Source organism: Microchirus variegatus (assembly GCF_963457635.1).
Source record: "Microchirus variegatus genome assembly, chromosome: 4".
Classification (NCBI taxonomy): Eukaryota; Metazoa; Chordata; class Actinopteri; order Pleuronectiformes; family Soleidae; genus Microchirus; species Microchirus variegatus.
The window spans coordinates 11,420,503-11,437,518 of NC_139805.1; the positions used below are offsets into that span (position 1 = coordinate 11,420,503).

Consider the following 17,016-nt stretch of genomic DNA (forward strand, 5'->3'; position numbering starts at 1 on the left):
ATGAATGTAAACACCTGTTCAATTATTCTTTTTTAAATTTTTTACAACATTATTACTTTATATATATATATTTGTACATATTTTTCATTCACATCTGCACAGTTAGCTAGCATGGTAATGAAATAAGGCAAGACTCACATAACTGTGACATCACAAATCTTTTTTTTTCTTTTTCTTTTATAATACTGATTATTAAGGTAATTGTAATTTCCTTCCACTGTTCGGCAGCAGGCTTTGGTCTTTCCGGACAAAGGCTGGGTCAATCCTTGTCCGTCTCCAGAATCACACTTTTTTGTTTTGTTCCAGTTTTAATGAAATGCTGAAAAGTTTTTTTTTTGTGTGTGTGTGTGGGAAAATGGTTTATAAATACAATTGTTACAGCTGACATTATGAACTGAATTTATTTAACACTGGTCTTTCTGAGGTACATAGTTTAAGATGACTTGGGAGGTGAATAAGAAAGGGGAACCACAAAGTGACCATGACTAGCAAATGACTTCCATTACAAGAGGGAAAAAAAACATTGTATTTTTTTCATTTATCATTTTGTTCATTAAACAATGTTCAGTTTTCAGACCTTTTTTTTTTTTTTTTTTTTTTTTTTTTTAAACCATCAGTTCTCCCTTTTTCAGTCAGGTCAAGCTGCCGTGGCAAAACAACAACAAAAAAAACAACAACAACCATGGTAGTAGGTAAGAGTCTCAGTTTGTTTCCCCCAGTTTGTCTTTACAGTACCAACGACAGCTAAAAGCTGGTTGAGGTGAGAGAGGGAGAGAGAGCACCCTGGAGGGTTAGTGACCAGAATCAGCCACTGCTCTGGTCACAGCTGTGTGTGTGTGTGAGTGTGTGTGTGTGTGTGTGTGACGGATGTATGGTGTTAATCATCTTCCTTTCTCAGCACAAAAAGCCTCTCACTGAGTCACCATTGCTAAAATACTCATGGGTTGTAAGTTCTTGCAGTTGCAGCCTGCCAGTCTTGGTAGTCTGTGCTTGTGCAGACGATGAGATGCCATCTCGTGGTGTAAATGCAAATGCAGTATTTGTTTCAAGTGTTCTTCTTCTTCTTATCAACATTGTCTTTTTCTGTAGGTTTGAGCAGTGGCTCTTCTTTCAGACAGTTTTGTTTTCTTTTTTGAGAATAAAGGGATCCATATGTTGTTTTTCATGTGTGCTTGTCCAGATCTGTACTTAAAGTTGTAACTTTGACATCGTCGTGAGCTCAGTATAAACAAAGAGTTTCTAACATACTCTGCTTTCCATCCTTCAGGTCGTCACCCGTTCAAGTCTGAGCTGTAGGTCCGTTATTTCGAGTTTGCGGCACAGCTGCATTATGGGTAGCGCAGTCCTCTCCTAAGCTCTCTTGGCGTGGAGCATTTCAATGAGCAGGTTGTTGCAGGGCACGTCGCCGTTCAGGTGTTTGTAGTAAAGGTATTCTTCAGCCTGCAGGCTGATGGCTCGGATCTCTGGTAGCCGGAGGAGCAGCTGACCGAACTTGTCTGTTTGCTGTGGGTAGTTGCACATGACGTAGTCCAGCAGCGCTGCGTTGACCTGCTCCTGGACACTTTCTACGAGGTGGAAGTTCTCCAAGTTCTTCACATCTACAAGAGGAAACAAGAAAAAGGTCAGACAGGTTGGAATTTCAACAAACCGTGGGGAATATGGAGGGGGGGGGGGGGGGGGGGAGTATGAAGGCAGGACAGGCCTGTCTTAAAAGTTGAAGTAGAAACCCATAGTTTCCACAAAACAGCGAAATCTGTGGTTCTGTTTTTGTTGGTTATTCTTATGAAGGGTTATTTATCATTATCTGTTTTTTTTTCATGTCCAAGCTTCAAAGATAGGTTCTTAAAATATGGACACAGATCGAAGGTTTATTATTCAGACATGTTAAGATTAGAGAACATAATATCCTCATTTATCCAGGGACAGTGTTACAAGTTGTGTTACAAGTTGGATACTTGGGATGTCTCATTTTTTATTTATTTTTTTACCTTATAAGAGGATTTTAAAATGCCACATGATGAAATATCCCCCCTCTTTCTGCCTGCACTGACTCGTCTCTTGAGACTGTGATGTAGTAGGAATCAGGTAAAGGCAAAAATAAAGGGTTCTCCTCAAGAGACACACATTCCCCAGGAGTCTATGAATAATGTAGGGCAGAGTTAGAGTCGTATTAGCGTCACAGCTGCTCCTTAACCTAACGCCTTCAAAGTCATTATCATTACAAAACCGACAGTTACTGTTGCATATTACAGAAAGGCTTTAGATATTTACTGTATTTTAAATGCATAAATCTCATTGAAAACAATCAAAACTCACATTTTGAATTCAGTTAGGTGGGAAATCTTTTGGCTTATAATTTCTTACAAAGAAGCATTTCCATGTTTCCAAAAAATCTAACCTTTCTGTGCAGCCATAAGCACTTTTCCTTGGCAATAATAAGATCACTTGGGGTTTGAGCAGATTATTGCAAGACAAGACAAAAAAATTGCTAAATGGATAATGGTGAGCCAGAGCTTGTCATGATTATGAAGCGTGTGTGTGTGTGTTTGTGTATGTGTGCGTAACTGAGAAGTGAGTGTGATCTTTTATTAATTTTCTGACCCCAGGTCGAGTGTGCTCACTGTGGACTAATGTGGAACGAAGTCCCGGTGTCTTGTTCTGACACGCACACAGACACACACAGACACTAATTCATGGTAATACACACAATATTAATTTCTTTTGCACATTGGTGCGCACACACACATACACACACACACACACAGATAGACACCACATCCACCCACCCAGAGCATAAGGAGGCAGGAGAGGGAGATAAATCAGCAGCTAATGAGGTCTAGAGAATGAGAAGCAGGTCCTTCAAGGCACTTCCATCTATGATGCACTCTACCATGCTATTACAATCTGTTTGCATGTGTGTGTGTGTGTGTGTGTATCTGTGCAGATGCTTGTGTGGCCTCTGCATGTGTGAATTGGCTTGTGGCGTGTGCATGCTCACCCTGACCCCTGGGTGACATGGCGGGGGCTAAATAAGGCCAAGAAGAGGGCAGGAAAAGGGTGATGGGGTGTGGCCTGGAACAAAAGAGGCTCCGAGCAAACATGACATGCTTTTTCCTGCTGCCACTCATCTGTCTGACCCCCTATCAGACTCCTGAGCCAGCTTTCACACCAGCAACCCCACAGAGAATCATTAAAACACCCTTACATAAGCTAATCCGGCAGAGCGTGGGCTGTAGGCTTAAGCACACCGACATCCTACGCAGGTCAGCGAGGGAAAAAAATAATTATTTTTCATCTGCACATGAAACAACTGTAACCTAACAAAAGACACGGCGAGAAAAGTTTTTGATTTGCCCAGAAATGTATTGAAAATTGTGGGAGATTATTTCTCCGAGTGCATGTCCCTCTATTGCACCTGTAATATTTCTTATATAAATTTAATTTGACATTTTTCAACAAAGTCCTGCATCAGAGCCCTCTCTTATCTACTGAATAATGGATGATTCATAGAGAGAATAAACCTTTATACCGAATTTAATTGTATTTCAAATTGGTGAAAAGTTAATATTTCATGCTCAGTCAGATTCTTTGTAAGATGACTTATTTTTTTATTTATTATTTCCAAAAAAACCCTCTCCAAATCTATACAATATTTTATGTTTTTATTAAATTACTTTAAGAAAGGATCGTGGCTCAGACCAGCTCTTGCTCTGATATTGATGAGTCACACAACATGTAAATCTAATCACATTAAAAGAGAAGAGAGTAAAAGTTACTCATATGTTACGTGTTACTTCAATGGTATCTACACACTGACTTTTCTTAGAATTCTAATGTTGTATAGTGAGTAGTGAGTATAATCACTTTTTGACAGCCATAAAGTCTAACAACAGTGAATTGAATATTGCGTATCATTTACAGGGCAAAATCCTGAACATTATGCGTACATTCATTGCATTCTGTTTGCTGGAGGAATAGCAAAGTCCTGACAGGGTTGAAGTTCTGCAAATTGACTACTTATGCATTAAGTTTTTTTTTTATTTTATTTTTATTTCTCTGTAATATAACCGTTTTCTGCAGTGTTCACACTGTCTGTTGCAAACATTAAATCCCGTGTAATTATCTGGTCAGTGATGTGAGAGCGTCTGCTTTGAGTTTGATTACTGTGAATTTGGAGAAACACGACAAGGTGAGCAGAGACCTCATCTAAACTTCAGGTGTTGCCATGGTTTCTCAGGGAGATTTGTATGTGTGTACGGGAATTAGATAGAGGGGGTATGTTTGTCTATAATGGGCAAACTACAGAGAATTATTGACCAATGTCTCCGTCGAGCTAAGTGGGGGAATGTGAGGCAGAAAGACAGCATTTTAATTGCTAATTATTAGTTGCTAATCGTTTGAAACTATAATGAATCAGGGTTTCCATAAAAAGAAAGACAGAATATAAACAAAAATGGCAAAAGCTTGAAATCTGGTGGACATGAAGAACCTGAAAAAGGATATTTTTTCTTAACTATTTGGCGAATAAATTATTTACGGATTATTCAAAGGCTGGGACAGGTTGTGAGGGGAAGAAAAGAGTTAATGGAAGAAAAAATAAATCCCACAAAAATAAACAATTGATTAATGATTCATAGATAGTGTCAGGTCGGAGTATTAAGTGTGCTAAGAGCTCTCTCCTGTTCCTTCACTGGCTACATCTCCCCCTCCCCACCCCCCTACATACAGCTCATCGTTCAGTCACTGTGGGACTAATTATCAACTTTTTTTCCCACATAAAACAGCCATAGTTTGTTGCAGCGCCGAGTCCGACTACTCAAATGGAAACCCCGAGGTCCCACAGACTACATTGTTTCATTTGACGGGCGATCGTGCTGGAGCCACACACACACACTCACGCACTCACAAATTCAGTTTCTCTTTCACAGAACCCCTGAAATCACCGCTGTGCCTTTTAATTAGACTAAACCTGCCCTGTGCTATGAGAGAAGGTGTGTTAGAAATATTGCCCGTCTATACTATCAACGTTCTGTGTCTGTAGAGAGTTGGCAGTCATTTCCACTTGTGCGTTACATGGACGCGGTTTGTGTCAGTGTAGTGTGCCAGGCGTATGAACTCCGTCTAATATTCCTAATTCTCACCAGGGCTTAGAGACACATTTTTATGTCCTTGTGTTCTTTGAGCAGTGGACGTACAGGTGCAGCGAATGTCCTCGCATAACCTCGCTCTGTAGCAAGTGTCCGTAGTTATCGCTTTCTTCATTGTCGTACCACTTTGGCAAAAAAACAGAATGCACTATTGACTATGAACACAAGAAAGTGTTGTGTTACGGTCGGTGCTGTCGGTGTGTGCGGCACCACAAGGCCACAACATGTTTGGGTACGTCCACATAGGGTCTGCCAACATTTACATCATGCAGACCGTAGTGGATTTCTACGAAAAAACATGAATCTGACCAGAGTGGCTGTGTGTGTGTGCGTGCGCGTGTGTGTGCGTGCACGCGTGTGGTTGTCTGCACATGTTTTTATACTCATTCTTTGACTGTCCCTCACAGTCCACCTGCTCCAGGGACATTACACAAACATTTAGCCACTCACTCATACAGATACTCTCTCCATTATATCACAATATATACATGGTGAAGGCTTCATCTGAGTTGCTGCTCGATATGTCTAGACAATTAAATCAGGTTAATGCATTCAACCTCAAACGGCCCACCATCCAAACGGAGCTCTTGGACAAAACCGTTCTCCTTATTGTCAATGGTTTTGCCAGAGAAAGTTCAATACATTTTTAAGTAAAATTTTAACCCTTTAATGCTTTGTTCATCATTTATAGGTATAGATGTGTCTCAACGTTCAAGCCAAAATAAAGTGCTAATGTATTTGTTAAGCGCATCCTTCTCTGAGTGCACAAAGTTGAAGTTGAAGATGTCCTCATAGGAAATGTCCTCTACTCTTTGTGTTGTCTTTTCAAACAAAATGGAAAAGAAAGATCTTTGTATTTTCTGGTAATTACTCCCTACCTTGTGCCCTCTATGTGTCCCATACAGTCATGCTATTTCCACATAAAACTACCACCAGTTTCCAGTCATGTCTTCTTAATAAGAGACAGGACTAAAACTAATAGACATGGCAAAATAACAGTATGTTCTCCCCACCATTACAGTTTTTGTGCCACAATCAATAAACCCCTCAGTCACATGCTGCCAGTTCACTCAGTCTTCTGAACTTCATGTGTTTCCTGCTGGGTCCAAAAACAACACATAAAACTCCCGGGTCATAAACGGTTATTGAGTCAAGTGCTGTCAGTAAACTCGGCCAATTAAAGGTGAGTGAAAAACAAACTGGTCACTTCCTGTGTAGGCGGGGAATCACCGGTGTGCCTCTTCCAATAGGGACTTTCATGGGCGTTTATATGAGCCTATCAAAACTGAAGCACCTTTTACTACAGCAGCGGTGCTTCAAAGCTCCAGCAGTCGAGCCTGCATCCAAGCCGAGTCCTCTTTATTGCACCCTACTGGATTGTTATCAAGTCAACAACATCCATGCTATTTTACTCATTAATAATCTGCCCTGCAGCTTGGCTTCAACCAGTGACCTGAGTGTTGACAGAGGAGAACTCAATAACCTTTGATTCTGAGGACTGAGGACCTATTCTCTGCCAAAAACAAAACAAAAAACCCATAGAGCTACGTGTTCAATAGGATAATGTGTGTTTGTGTGTGTGTGTGTGTGTGTGTGGTGTTTAAAAACAGGATTGCAAAGGTAGTCAAAGCAAATAATGTTCATGGGGCAAGGGGCAATGGCCGGCTGGTTAATACTATCATTTATGAAGACTGTTATCGGAGTTATCATGCACTTTCATAACATGTAACCCGGACCTTCGTGATGGCGGAAAAAGCAACAACACGCTGATTTTTGTTGGTCCTTTTGCTTATTTTACTCTCCCACCATAAATCCATGATGCACACAAATACACACCTACTGCAGCGTCACCTGAGCTCCCATAAAAATGCTCCACTGACAGCATTTCACGTGGAAGTGTGTATTTCTTAGTTATTTATTTATTTCGCCCTCAACAGGAGGTCCTGCTTCCCCATTAGAGTAACAGTCCTTTTTTCCACCCCCCCCCCCCACTCCCTGGAGCACTTGGCTTCCTGGTTTTGCTCCCAAATCCCATTTGGGGAATTCCCTCTTTCTAAAACGATGCCTCAGTGTTAAAGGCGCGTTACAATAACAGGGGTTGTGTGCTTTTTAACATTTAATGGGGGCTCTTTGAGACTTGATACGCCAAAGGTTAACTGGATAAAAAACGCATCATTATGATCCCATCACAGAATAAAAGAAGAGCCAATCAGAAACATTCTCCAACATATGGCCCTATGTGTTGTCTCACCACTTTAAAAGGCGTTCATTTAAAAGGGTGCTGGCAACTCTTGGTATAATGGGTTGCCATGTCAGAAAATGGTGGATGCTGTAATCTGACATGGGAAAATGTTTGGGGGGTAGAGGTGTCAGATGTTGTTCAGACAGCTAACGAGAACTTGGGTTGGAGCTTCTTACTATAATGTCCTAAGGCTATGGATAAGAAAGGGGAGGTTAGGGTTAAACACCTTATCCAGAATTTGTCAGTCCTTTTTGTTGTTCAACAACAATGACTTATTCAATTGTATTCTTAATCATTCTTATCAGTCAGTTTTACAATTCCATCTAGCTTAATTCAGTAAGATACAGTCCTCGTTTAACTTTTGATTAATAACACAATGACCCGTAATCTTGCAACGTGACCCTTTATTTCACCAGCATAGTGTAACATACTATAGTTACATGCCCTCCAGCGAACACAGAGCCTAATGTCCAGAGGCCATATATCCTCATTGCTAACAATGTATCACAGTAACTGTCTCACGTTTCCTGAAAACAGGCCACCAACGGGGATGAGCTATTGTCATAAAAGAAATGAACAAAGCATGAAGGCTCAATTTGTCTGCCGACTCATCAAACCCTCTCTCAGCCGCTCAGGAGGCCAAGCGCTGTGCAGCTATGAGAGTAAATTAAGCAGCCACGGTCCAGTTGGGGATATATTAAGTCAAATCCAAGCCTCGGCCGACAACGTTGCTATTGTTGTTAAGCTAAACAGGTAGCGGCTGGTTCAGTTCTGTCGCCCAAGGACGGGTCAGTGGGGTCGGCGGGCTTGACGGTGCTTTAGAGAGAGGTAAAGAGATATTGAGAGGGAGGGAAAAGTGCCTTAGGTCTGATAAAATAAACAAGAGAAAATGCGCTCTGAGCCGGAGGAGACGAGCACTCCTCATTGCCTATGCTGGGCTGGAAGGGGCTGGGGGTTTGTCCTGAGGTGAAGTGGAGAGCAAATTTACAATTGTAGCTGTGTTATTTTGGACTTAGGACTTCAACAGATGGGCACAGTCGTGTGGGATTATATCAATGGCAATAAGTGTTAAAGGGACAGTTCAGACTTTCTTAGATAGAAGAGAATGGATTGTTGCTGTTTTTGAACACAGGATGTTGGAGTTGCTTGCGCCCAGAGATATTGAGAAAAGTAAAAAAAAAAAAAAGAAAGTCATTTTTCTAAAGTATTTTTCTGATTTCTGTCTGCCTTACTTTCAAACAACTGAATATCATGCATTATTTTTTTGACTGTTGGTAAGATAAAATAATACAGTGTAATTCAGTAAATAGTTCGCTGTTTTTATTTCCACATCCTGTAGCTCCAAAATATTTTTGTCCCATTTTCTGCCTTTCATTTCTGACAAGCTGCGGAGTTGCTTGGATAAAAATCCTATTGCTGGGGAGAGACAAAATCACATTGTCTCAGCGTTATGAAAATCATTTGCCAGAGGGATACTGAGAGACTTGAATCAACAATGAACCTAGTGCTTAGTCCTCTGTGGTCCCCCTGGTCCTCCCCCCTCCTCTTTGTAATGCTCCATACTTCAGCCCCCCCCCCCCCCCCCGGAGGTGGAACCAAATGCCTTTCAATGAGACGACCTCGGACCATGCGGCGCACCCGCAGGTCCCTGCTCTCTCACCCTCCTAATGCTGACCGGATTGTACGGACAGTTAACCCCTCACCAAAACAGCTCCGAGATATGTAGCCGTTTGCAGCTAATGATGCTAAAACATGACTGACTGACTGACAGGTGCAAATATAATGGACCAACGATCCTGACGAAAAGTCACTGTGTTTGGTGTTCTCTGTGGAAATGATCAATGGAGCACTGGAATTGTGTGTGTATGTGTGTGTGTGTGTGTGTGTGTGGGTGGGGGGGAGTATTCAGATGAATTAGAAATCAATATACCTGGGAGGGGATTTTTCAGTCTCCTCTCCACCTCACTTCTTTGGACCTGTCAGCAACAGTGGAAGCAGGTGCAACACACAGAAGTGTGTGTGTGTGCGCGCCGTTGTTCCTGTCCGTTTGTATCAATGAATGCATGTGAACCTCGTTTACATTCAGTGCACTTTTGAACCCCTTGGCTAATTACACACGGGGTTTGTTTGGTGGTGGAGGGAGGGCACGGGGAATGAAGGGGCATGTCAACCTTTCTTGTTTATGATAAAGTGACAGAAAATCATTGGGGGGTCAAGCACACCCCTCCAACCCTCCACTGGCCTGAAAACTCCTGCAGCAGTACAGAAGATGCCGGGTGTGGGAAGCCTCCCCTTTAATGAGACCATTAAAGGGCCCGTCTCCCCGTCAATAGATTTCTCTCATTCTTTCTCTGACAAATTTGAATTAATAATTCAGTGCCAAGAGCCTGGGGATGTATATTTTCAGCATGAAAGACAGTTAATCCATAGCGTCATTTCCCCCCCTCTCTCTCGTAGTTCTTTCTCTCCCCTGCACTCTCTCTTCTTACATCTCTTCCTTTGGCTCATTCTCATTTGATGATTGGAGCCAGCAGGTAGAGTGCTGACTAAAGAGCGTGTGCTGCTGCTGCTGCTGCTGCGTCTTTTCCACATGTTCTTTTAACTTCTAAGTCATGTGACAAGTGGAGCCATCTTAAGTGTAAATTGGGGTTTAATTTATTCCAAAGTATTGGACAGCAGTGGCAGTTCTCTCCTCCCCCCTCAGGGCTAATGAAAGATGACATGTTTGCACACAACTTCTCACAACCTGGGCATGATTTGGGGAACCGCGGGTTTTACTGGATATGTCCACTTTCTCCAAATAAAAGCACAATACAGAAAAAAACCGTGTGAAGATTTTCAGGATAATATACTTTCTAGAAATCCTCTAGAAAACTACCCTTACCTTGTTTGTTTGTTATAAATAAACTTGAATGCATTATTTGAAGGCTGCTATGTTCAATAATTTACACGGCCTACTGTGTAATGCTATGGATATCTATAGTACACTTTGTGTGTGTGTAAAGAGAAAGCTGTTTGATTAATGCCCTCCTGTGTCTCAACATTTGCTGGCTCTCTAACCCTAACATGTGCCTGTAGCTCTAAAGGTTTCCATTACACTATGATGGTTTTGTTAAATGCAGCACATGGAATAGCTTTGCTGTGTGAACTCGTGTGTGTGTGTGTGTGTGTGTGTGTGTGTGTGTGTAAGACAGTGGACTCAAAGGGCATTGTCTCTTAAAATATCCTCTAGGACAAGAATGAAGAGACAAGAAAGGAGCTGTGCTGAATCAGGAGTGGGAGTGTGGGGGTCACAGGGCAGGAGGGGGCTCAATGCACAGAGAGGAACAGACAGGGAGAGAGAGAGAGAGAGAGGGTGGAAGAACACGAGAGAGCGATCCAGAGCACCTGTTGGATCATCTGTGCTTTGAAACATTTAATCACTGTCTCTGGTTACGCGCACACACGCCACAGCACGCACACACGTCACCTTTAAGCTCCACTGTTCACTCGCCCTGCCAGAAGTATCTTGTAACCACATTGTCCAAAACACACGCATGCACGCACGCACACACACACACACACACAGAGAAGCTCATAGGGTGTATATCTTATAGCAGCCACCTGACCACCATATACAGTAGCTTACCACCACCGCAGTTAAAGCACAGCAACACAATGGCTGACAATCCACATGCCACTGAGCTCGATTTTGTGATATCAGGGCAATAAAAAAAAAAGGAATTAAGAGGATTATTCTTTTGGTCCTACTCTGATCCATCAGTTTTCATACCGGCAATCATGCTTGCGAAGGTAAAAAGTCAGTCAGATAGCCGCGAGGTTATTCCACACCTATACGTGTTTGACATCGTCGGACAATCATTGGACAATACAGCTCGTGTTGTCCAATGATTAACACTAATGACACATCATGAGCTATAGCCGTGACATAAATGTGTAAAAGTGTCATAAAAGTTTTGCCTCTGCTGTGCAAATCACGGCCCGAGCACAAATACTGTAGAGTCTACTGCAACATAGATTAAAGGGATGAACTTTACAACTTCAGGAATAATTGACAGGGCTGGTTTGTAAAGCCGGGGGGTCCATCTGATTGCGTTTATATTTTTGAACATTTGACCTATGACACACTCCACCACCACCATTTGGTCTCGATTGTAAAAATCCTAGATGTGTAAGATTGCGTTACATGCCATGTATAGTTACTTGATGTCACACGGTATGTGTGCACACGGAAAATGTGCATGTCTGTTTGTCGCAACTGCGTATGAGCAGAAAAAAGATCTGTGGTGGAGGCAGATCCACAGGGAGTGTTGTGTAACTCTTTGCTGCTGTTTGTACTCTGTGTAATGCTTAAGCTGGAGGCAGGCGGCCTGATCAATATGCTGCATTACTACGGCAGTTGATCTCTTCCTACAGATATGCAACTGCTGCAAGAAAAGATGCAAACTTTTCGGGGGTTTACCGTGCAATGATACGATGCTTACTGACTGGAGGAAGTTACATCACTGTTATAATGCCTATGGCATCAGTGTAAATTATAATCCACCATGAGTTTAACTGTAAACATAGTTCATAACATAGTCAATATGTTACGTGATGTACAATAGAAGTAAGAATGATTAGGATGCGTACAATCACAGCGAGGGACTCCGGCCAACAAATTGTCCACATGAAGAGTGTGATTTTCTGCAGCTCTTAAGTGTATGCACAATTTGTTCTCTGAACATTGACTAATGTGGGCTTGTTCTCTGTGGGGCCGCGGAGAGCCCAGGCATGTCCTCCCTCTCCCAAACAGACTTCCCTCAGCCTTTAATTGGAGAGGAGTAGCATACCTAGCCGGTGTAGCACTGGGACCTGAGCTGTGGCCACTGAGAATGCATTAGTATTAGCATTGCAGCAGACTGACCTGTACATAATGATAACCTCGAGCTCTGGCCACTGGGAGCAACCCCTGTTCACACATACACACACTCCACACTCACACACACACACCCTGGTACACACTCCGCTGCCCCTGTCTTCCCTGCACACACAGTCACGTAAACAAGCAAGTGTAATGCAGCCCCAGTGGTGAACTATCGAAGGGGGCGGGGGAGGCAACAGTTGCCGCCGTTCGGCTGAAAAGTGTGTGTAATGAACTTGAGTTCCATTGATCGGGACTGAGAGTACAGAACCGGGGGCTGTTTGTCCCAGAAGGGCTGCCGTACTGCTGCTCGGTAGCCCCTCATAAATGTTTGAAAGGCCTCAGCCGCTCCAGATCCATGCTACCTGGGTTTAGATTCTCTGTTACAACACACACACACACACACACGTCCAGGTTGATGCTGATGATGGATGGACGGCTGGTTGGCGGTTGCAGGGATCGATCGTTATTTTAGCTTACTGTACCATATATGTATGTTTGTGTGGAGTTCAAACAGATGCAGGAAAGCTGCTGATGTTTGGCACTTTATATTTGTGGGAAAAATCTTTACAGCGGAGATAATTTCACATAAACTTCTGTGTTAGATTCTCACTTGGACGTCGCTGGCCAAGCATGGAAACTGATATTTGCAAGCATGCTTTAATTTATTCGGCAAACTATACCTTCCTACACTGTACCCTTAAGCTCCAAGGCCTTTAACTGGCCCCTGGAAGCCCCCCATGTGCTCCATGTATGATGGATATTACTGCAGATATCGCTTAGAAAACACCTGATGTACCAGGCAGACCATCGGTGCCTCTTTTTGACTGCTAAGTATCAGATGCGGGAGGTCCTCTGTGTTATGCAGCCGGTAATAAAAGTTGAGCATTGATTTTCTGTAGCAGCTTGTAACTGTTAATGTTGAGACATCAATAGCCAAAGCAAAGCGCTGGTACCTTAATAGGAGACCGAGAACATGACGGGTGCAGGCAGAGACCGACTCTAAATCACAGAATCTATCTCTGCCGATCGATAGCACAGTAACTGCAAGTGTCCCTCTGCTTTCCTAATGTTTTATAATAAACTGACAGCATGTAATAAGGCCAAGGGAGAGGGAGAATGGGGGGCAACAGTTTCTTCATAGCTTGCCTGTCTTAAATCACCGCACATGAGAGCGAGAGAGGGAGCAGAGGGGAAGGTAGAGGAGAGGGTAAGGTTTTTCTTCCTCTTAAAAAAAACTTTTACAAGAGCATTTGTCTGATTGTCCTCACTGCCGGGTAGTTAGTGAGTGTATTGATGGAGGAAGGCAGAAGTTTAGGGGATGTGTTCCTGTATTGCTTTGGTTGGGGCAGTGAGTTAAAATGCATTAAATCCTCCTGCCGCCATAGAGCCGTCACCCTTCCAGGCAGGAGTGCAGGGCTGCACGTGTTATGACTCTTCCTGGGGCGTGGATTGTGTTGAACTTCACATAATATAGATAACCGCTCTTGCGACACTAATAGGAGCCAGTGAGAAAATGTGCTCGTGCTGCAGAAGTGCTCTGTTAAAGACGAAGTTGCATGTTTTGGAGTTATTGTGGTTGTGCACTGATACTGGTCATAGTGTTTATTAAGTTTTAAGAGTACATTTCCTTCAGTTATTTGAAAAGCTCAATAAAAACCCAACTTTGCAAAGACAGACATTCAAGAGGGGAATTTAAACATTTAAATGGACATGTAGTACATTTACATGTCTGTTTGGACTACCTGATAATTCCACTTTTTTCTTTTGTTTACTAAGTACAGTATATTTGCCATGACATATGATGTTTAAGACTAAACATCTGTTTATTTGAATTCAAACATTAATAAATAGAATAACTTTTATGATTGTCAAGTCTATACTCTCCTGATGCAGGGTCCCATGAAGAAAAACAATAATGTGCTCACTTATTTATTACTTACTGGTGTAAACTGCTGTCCATTTTACAATCTACCCCCCCCCCCCCCCTTCAAACAACCCTCCTATTGTTTTGCTTTACTCTCTGATAACTGGCATAGTTTGACACCAGATAAAGAACAGTATCAATACAATCACTATGGAAATCTTGTGATAAGACATTAAAAGAGAAGAAGAAAACACACACAAAAAAAGGCAAACATGACCTGTAAATACTGTGTGATAATCAGGGAATGTGGAAATCCACCAGGAAACTGCAGGCATCTGCAGCAAGACAAAAGATGGAGTCTAAAGGGAGACGTAGGGGTCAGGGAGGAGAGTCCTCAGTGATCCTCTTGCCACTACTACAACTTAATGACAGCAGCATGCAGGTTGTACTTCCATGATAGAGACCTGGAGCTTTTATTGCTTGATAAAGTCTGAAAGCCTTTTAGGCATCCTCATTATTTGAAATTCACTACAAAGTGGCACCTGGCATCAGGAGACGACCGCATGCCATGTCACATTTCTTAGGCTAAAATTGACAGAAAGTAGGTGGAAGTATTAGGTTCATTGCCTCAACACACTCTCCCACCTTCCCCTGATGAGATAAAATAGAATAAAAGAAAAGTCGGTACATTTAATCGGGAGGAGCTGGGCTTGGCTCCGACAAAGTTTTCAGCGACTTATTTTGTTTGTTTCCCCGTGCTGAAATAATGGCTGAGGGAGGGTGGAGAAGGGGGAATAAAAAATGATTTGTTTTGAAAAGTCGTTGAAAGTCCAATACTTTCAATCAGTCACACCGTTAGAGAACCGTTTAACCATGCTTCAACACAGAGGCATGAGAAAGCACTAGATTGCACTTAATGGACTTTATTTCCCATTACTGCTGCCATTGCACCAATCCTGAGTCTGAATTTAGTGGGACACACAAACTTACATTATACATTATGTGTTATTCTTGCATGGGGGTAAAATGTGAATCATAAATATGTATTATCTTTACATGCAAGAACTTCTTTTGGTGCAAGAAACCCAATCACTAATCCTGCAGATTTTTCACTTTTACAAAAATAATACACCATATTTCTGAAAGGTATTCACTATACCTAACAGAGACTGTAGTAGACCTACTGTAAAGGCCTTAAGTCTGGAAAAGAAAATACTTTAATAGCTGATCCTGGTCTCCCTTGAGCGCATGAAAAGACAGACATAATTCCTGTTGAGTCAAGGTTTCCCGTAGGTCATAGCATAACAACCCATCCCCACAATGACCATCCTTCATTCATGTAGGCCTATTGATCAGGTCAAAGGTAGCCACGATGACTCCATTCTGTTCACTTACAGCCCCTGCAGATTGCCTCGATTCCCACTCAAAGCAAGCGGCAAAAGAAAGCAGTGATATGCTTCATTATTTGGTCCTTGCGTTGGTCTGAGTGCATGTAAATATTGAATAGTTGTCACCCGGTGATGTTAATCAATTCCCAGGTGAAACCTTAAATGATTTGGTTTGTTTCAGGAAATGAATATTTGCATTTTTTTTATTTGAGAGGAGGAAGGGGGGGGGGGGGGGGAGCAGGGTACATGAATTAGCCAGCTTTCGTGCACACTGGCCTGGGATCAGGGCATTGATTCTGAGCAGCCTCGGCTGTTGCTTAATTAGGACGTACCTGTCTGGGAATTGTGTGTGTGAATTCTTGTGTGTGCATGTGTTCCTCTCTCTCATTGTGTGGAGACAAATGCTGTCTGACAGAGAAATAGAGAGGGTGATAATGCTTGTCTTTTTTCTTTTTTCATCAAGGTTGTTCACGTTTGCTGTGTTTCTGTTGTTGTCAGCAGATTGGCGTCTGACCTCGCTGTGCACAAAACAGAAAGGGACTGCCTTCACTGTGTGCCACACTAAACATACTAATGAGAGACCCATCCTGGCATAGGTGTATGAGAAGGCGCTGGACGTACAGAAACGTAGAGAGAGTAGAGCTGTAGTGACGGGCTAAATGCACTCACTGTCTCTTTGTTAAATCCAGGATCACTCATGTTGTGTTAGTGTTTGTTTTCTCTTGTTTTCCATTTAATTTCCACGTCAGTACGACTGTGCCAATACGCATTTGTGGTTTGTAGTAAATAGTTCAGGGTCGAGACGTGTTTTGAAAATACTGTGTCAAAGAAAATAACAAAATAGTTAGTAATTAACCCTTTAGTGGGTCTAAATATGTTTTTTAATTGCATTGCAACTGCTCATTACTCGTAATCCCACCACATTTAGTAGTTAATCCATGACTATGGTATTGCAAAAAGAGAGCATATGGGGCAGACATTATATTTAAAAGAAAACAAGACGTTGTTTCAGTGAGACATTTACAGAAAAACTGTCAACCTATTAATATTTGAAGGTGGAATGTAATCTATGTGTTAGTAGCCGTTATAAAACAAAAATATGTTTTATCTACAATAAAGAACAGTAGATCACAATCATGGCTGAGCGTCACAGTCACACTATTATGGCATATGTAGCAAGGAGAATCTACAGTAAAGCTGGAATCAAACCTTAAAGGTGCATGTTTCACTAAGACATGGATTTTTAGGTCTATAAGACATGTGAGAACTTTATCAGAAATTACAGACCTGACACAAAATTAAATGACTGTAGTTAAGACATTGGGGCTGGCACTGACTGAGGGGAGGAGAAAGAGATGAATGGCATTTTAGATGTGGCGGAAGATAAATGAGCGTCGATAGAAATGGATGGGAGGATGGAGCTGTGATATATCGACACGAGTAAAAAGATGGATGTAAAAAAAAAAAGA

General features: G+C 42.2%; 1 protein-coding gene across 1 annotated transcript in view; it reads right to left on the bottom strand.

Annotated features, from left to right (window-relative positions):
* Positions 1 to 1,350: 1,350 nt before the first annotated feature.
* Positions 1,351 to 17,016, bottom strand: part of nr5a2 (nuclear receptor subfamily 5, group A, member 2) — a gene marked incomplete at its 3' end in the record, with an annotated part of 58,332 nt that continues 42,666 nt past the window's right edge. Inside the window, exon 7 of the mRNA XM_083888639.1 lies at positions 1,351 to 1,598. Within this exon, the coding sequence (XP_083744765.1) occupies positions 1,351 to 1,598 (248 nt within the window). The remainder of the gene's footprint in view (positions 1,599 to 17,016) is intronic.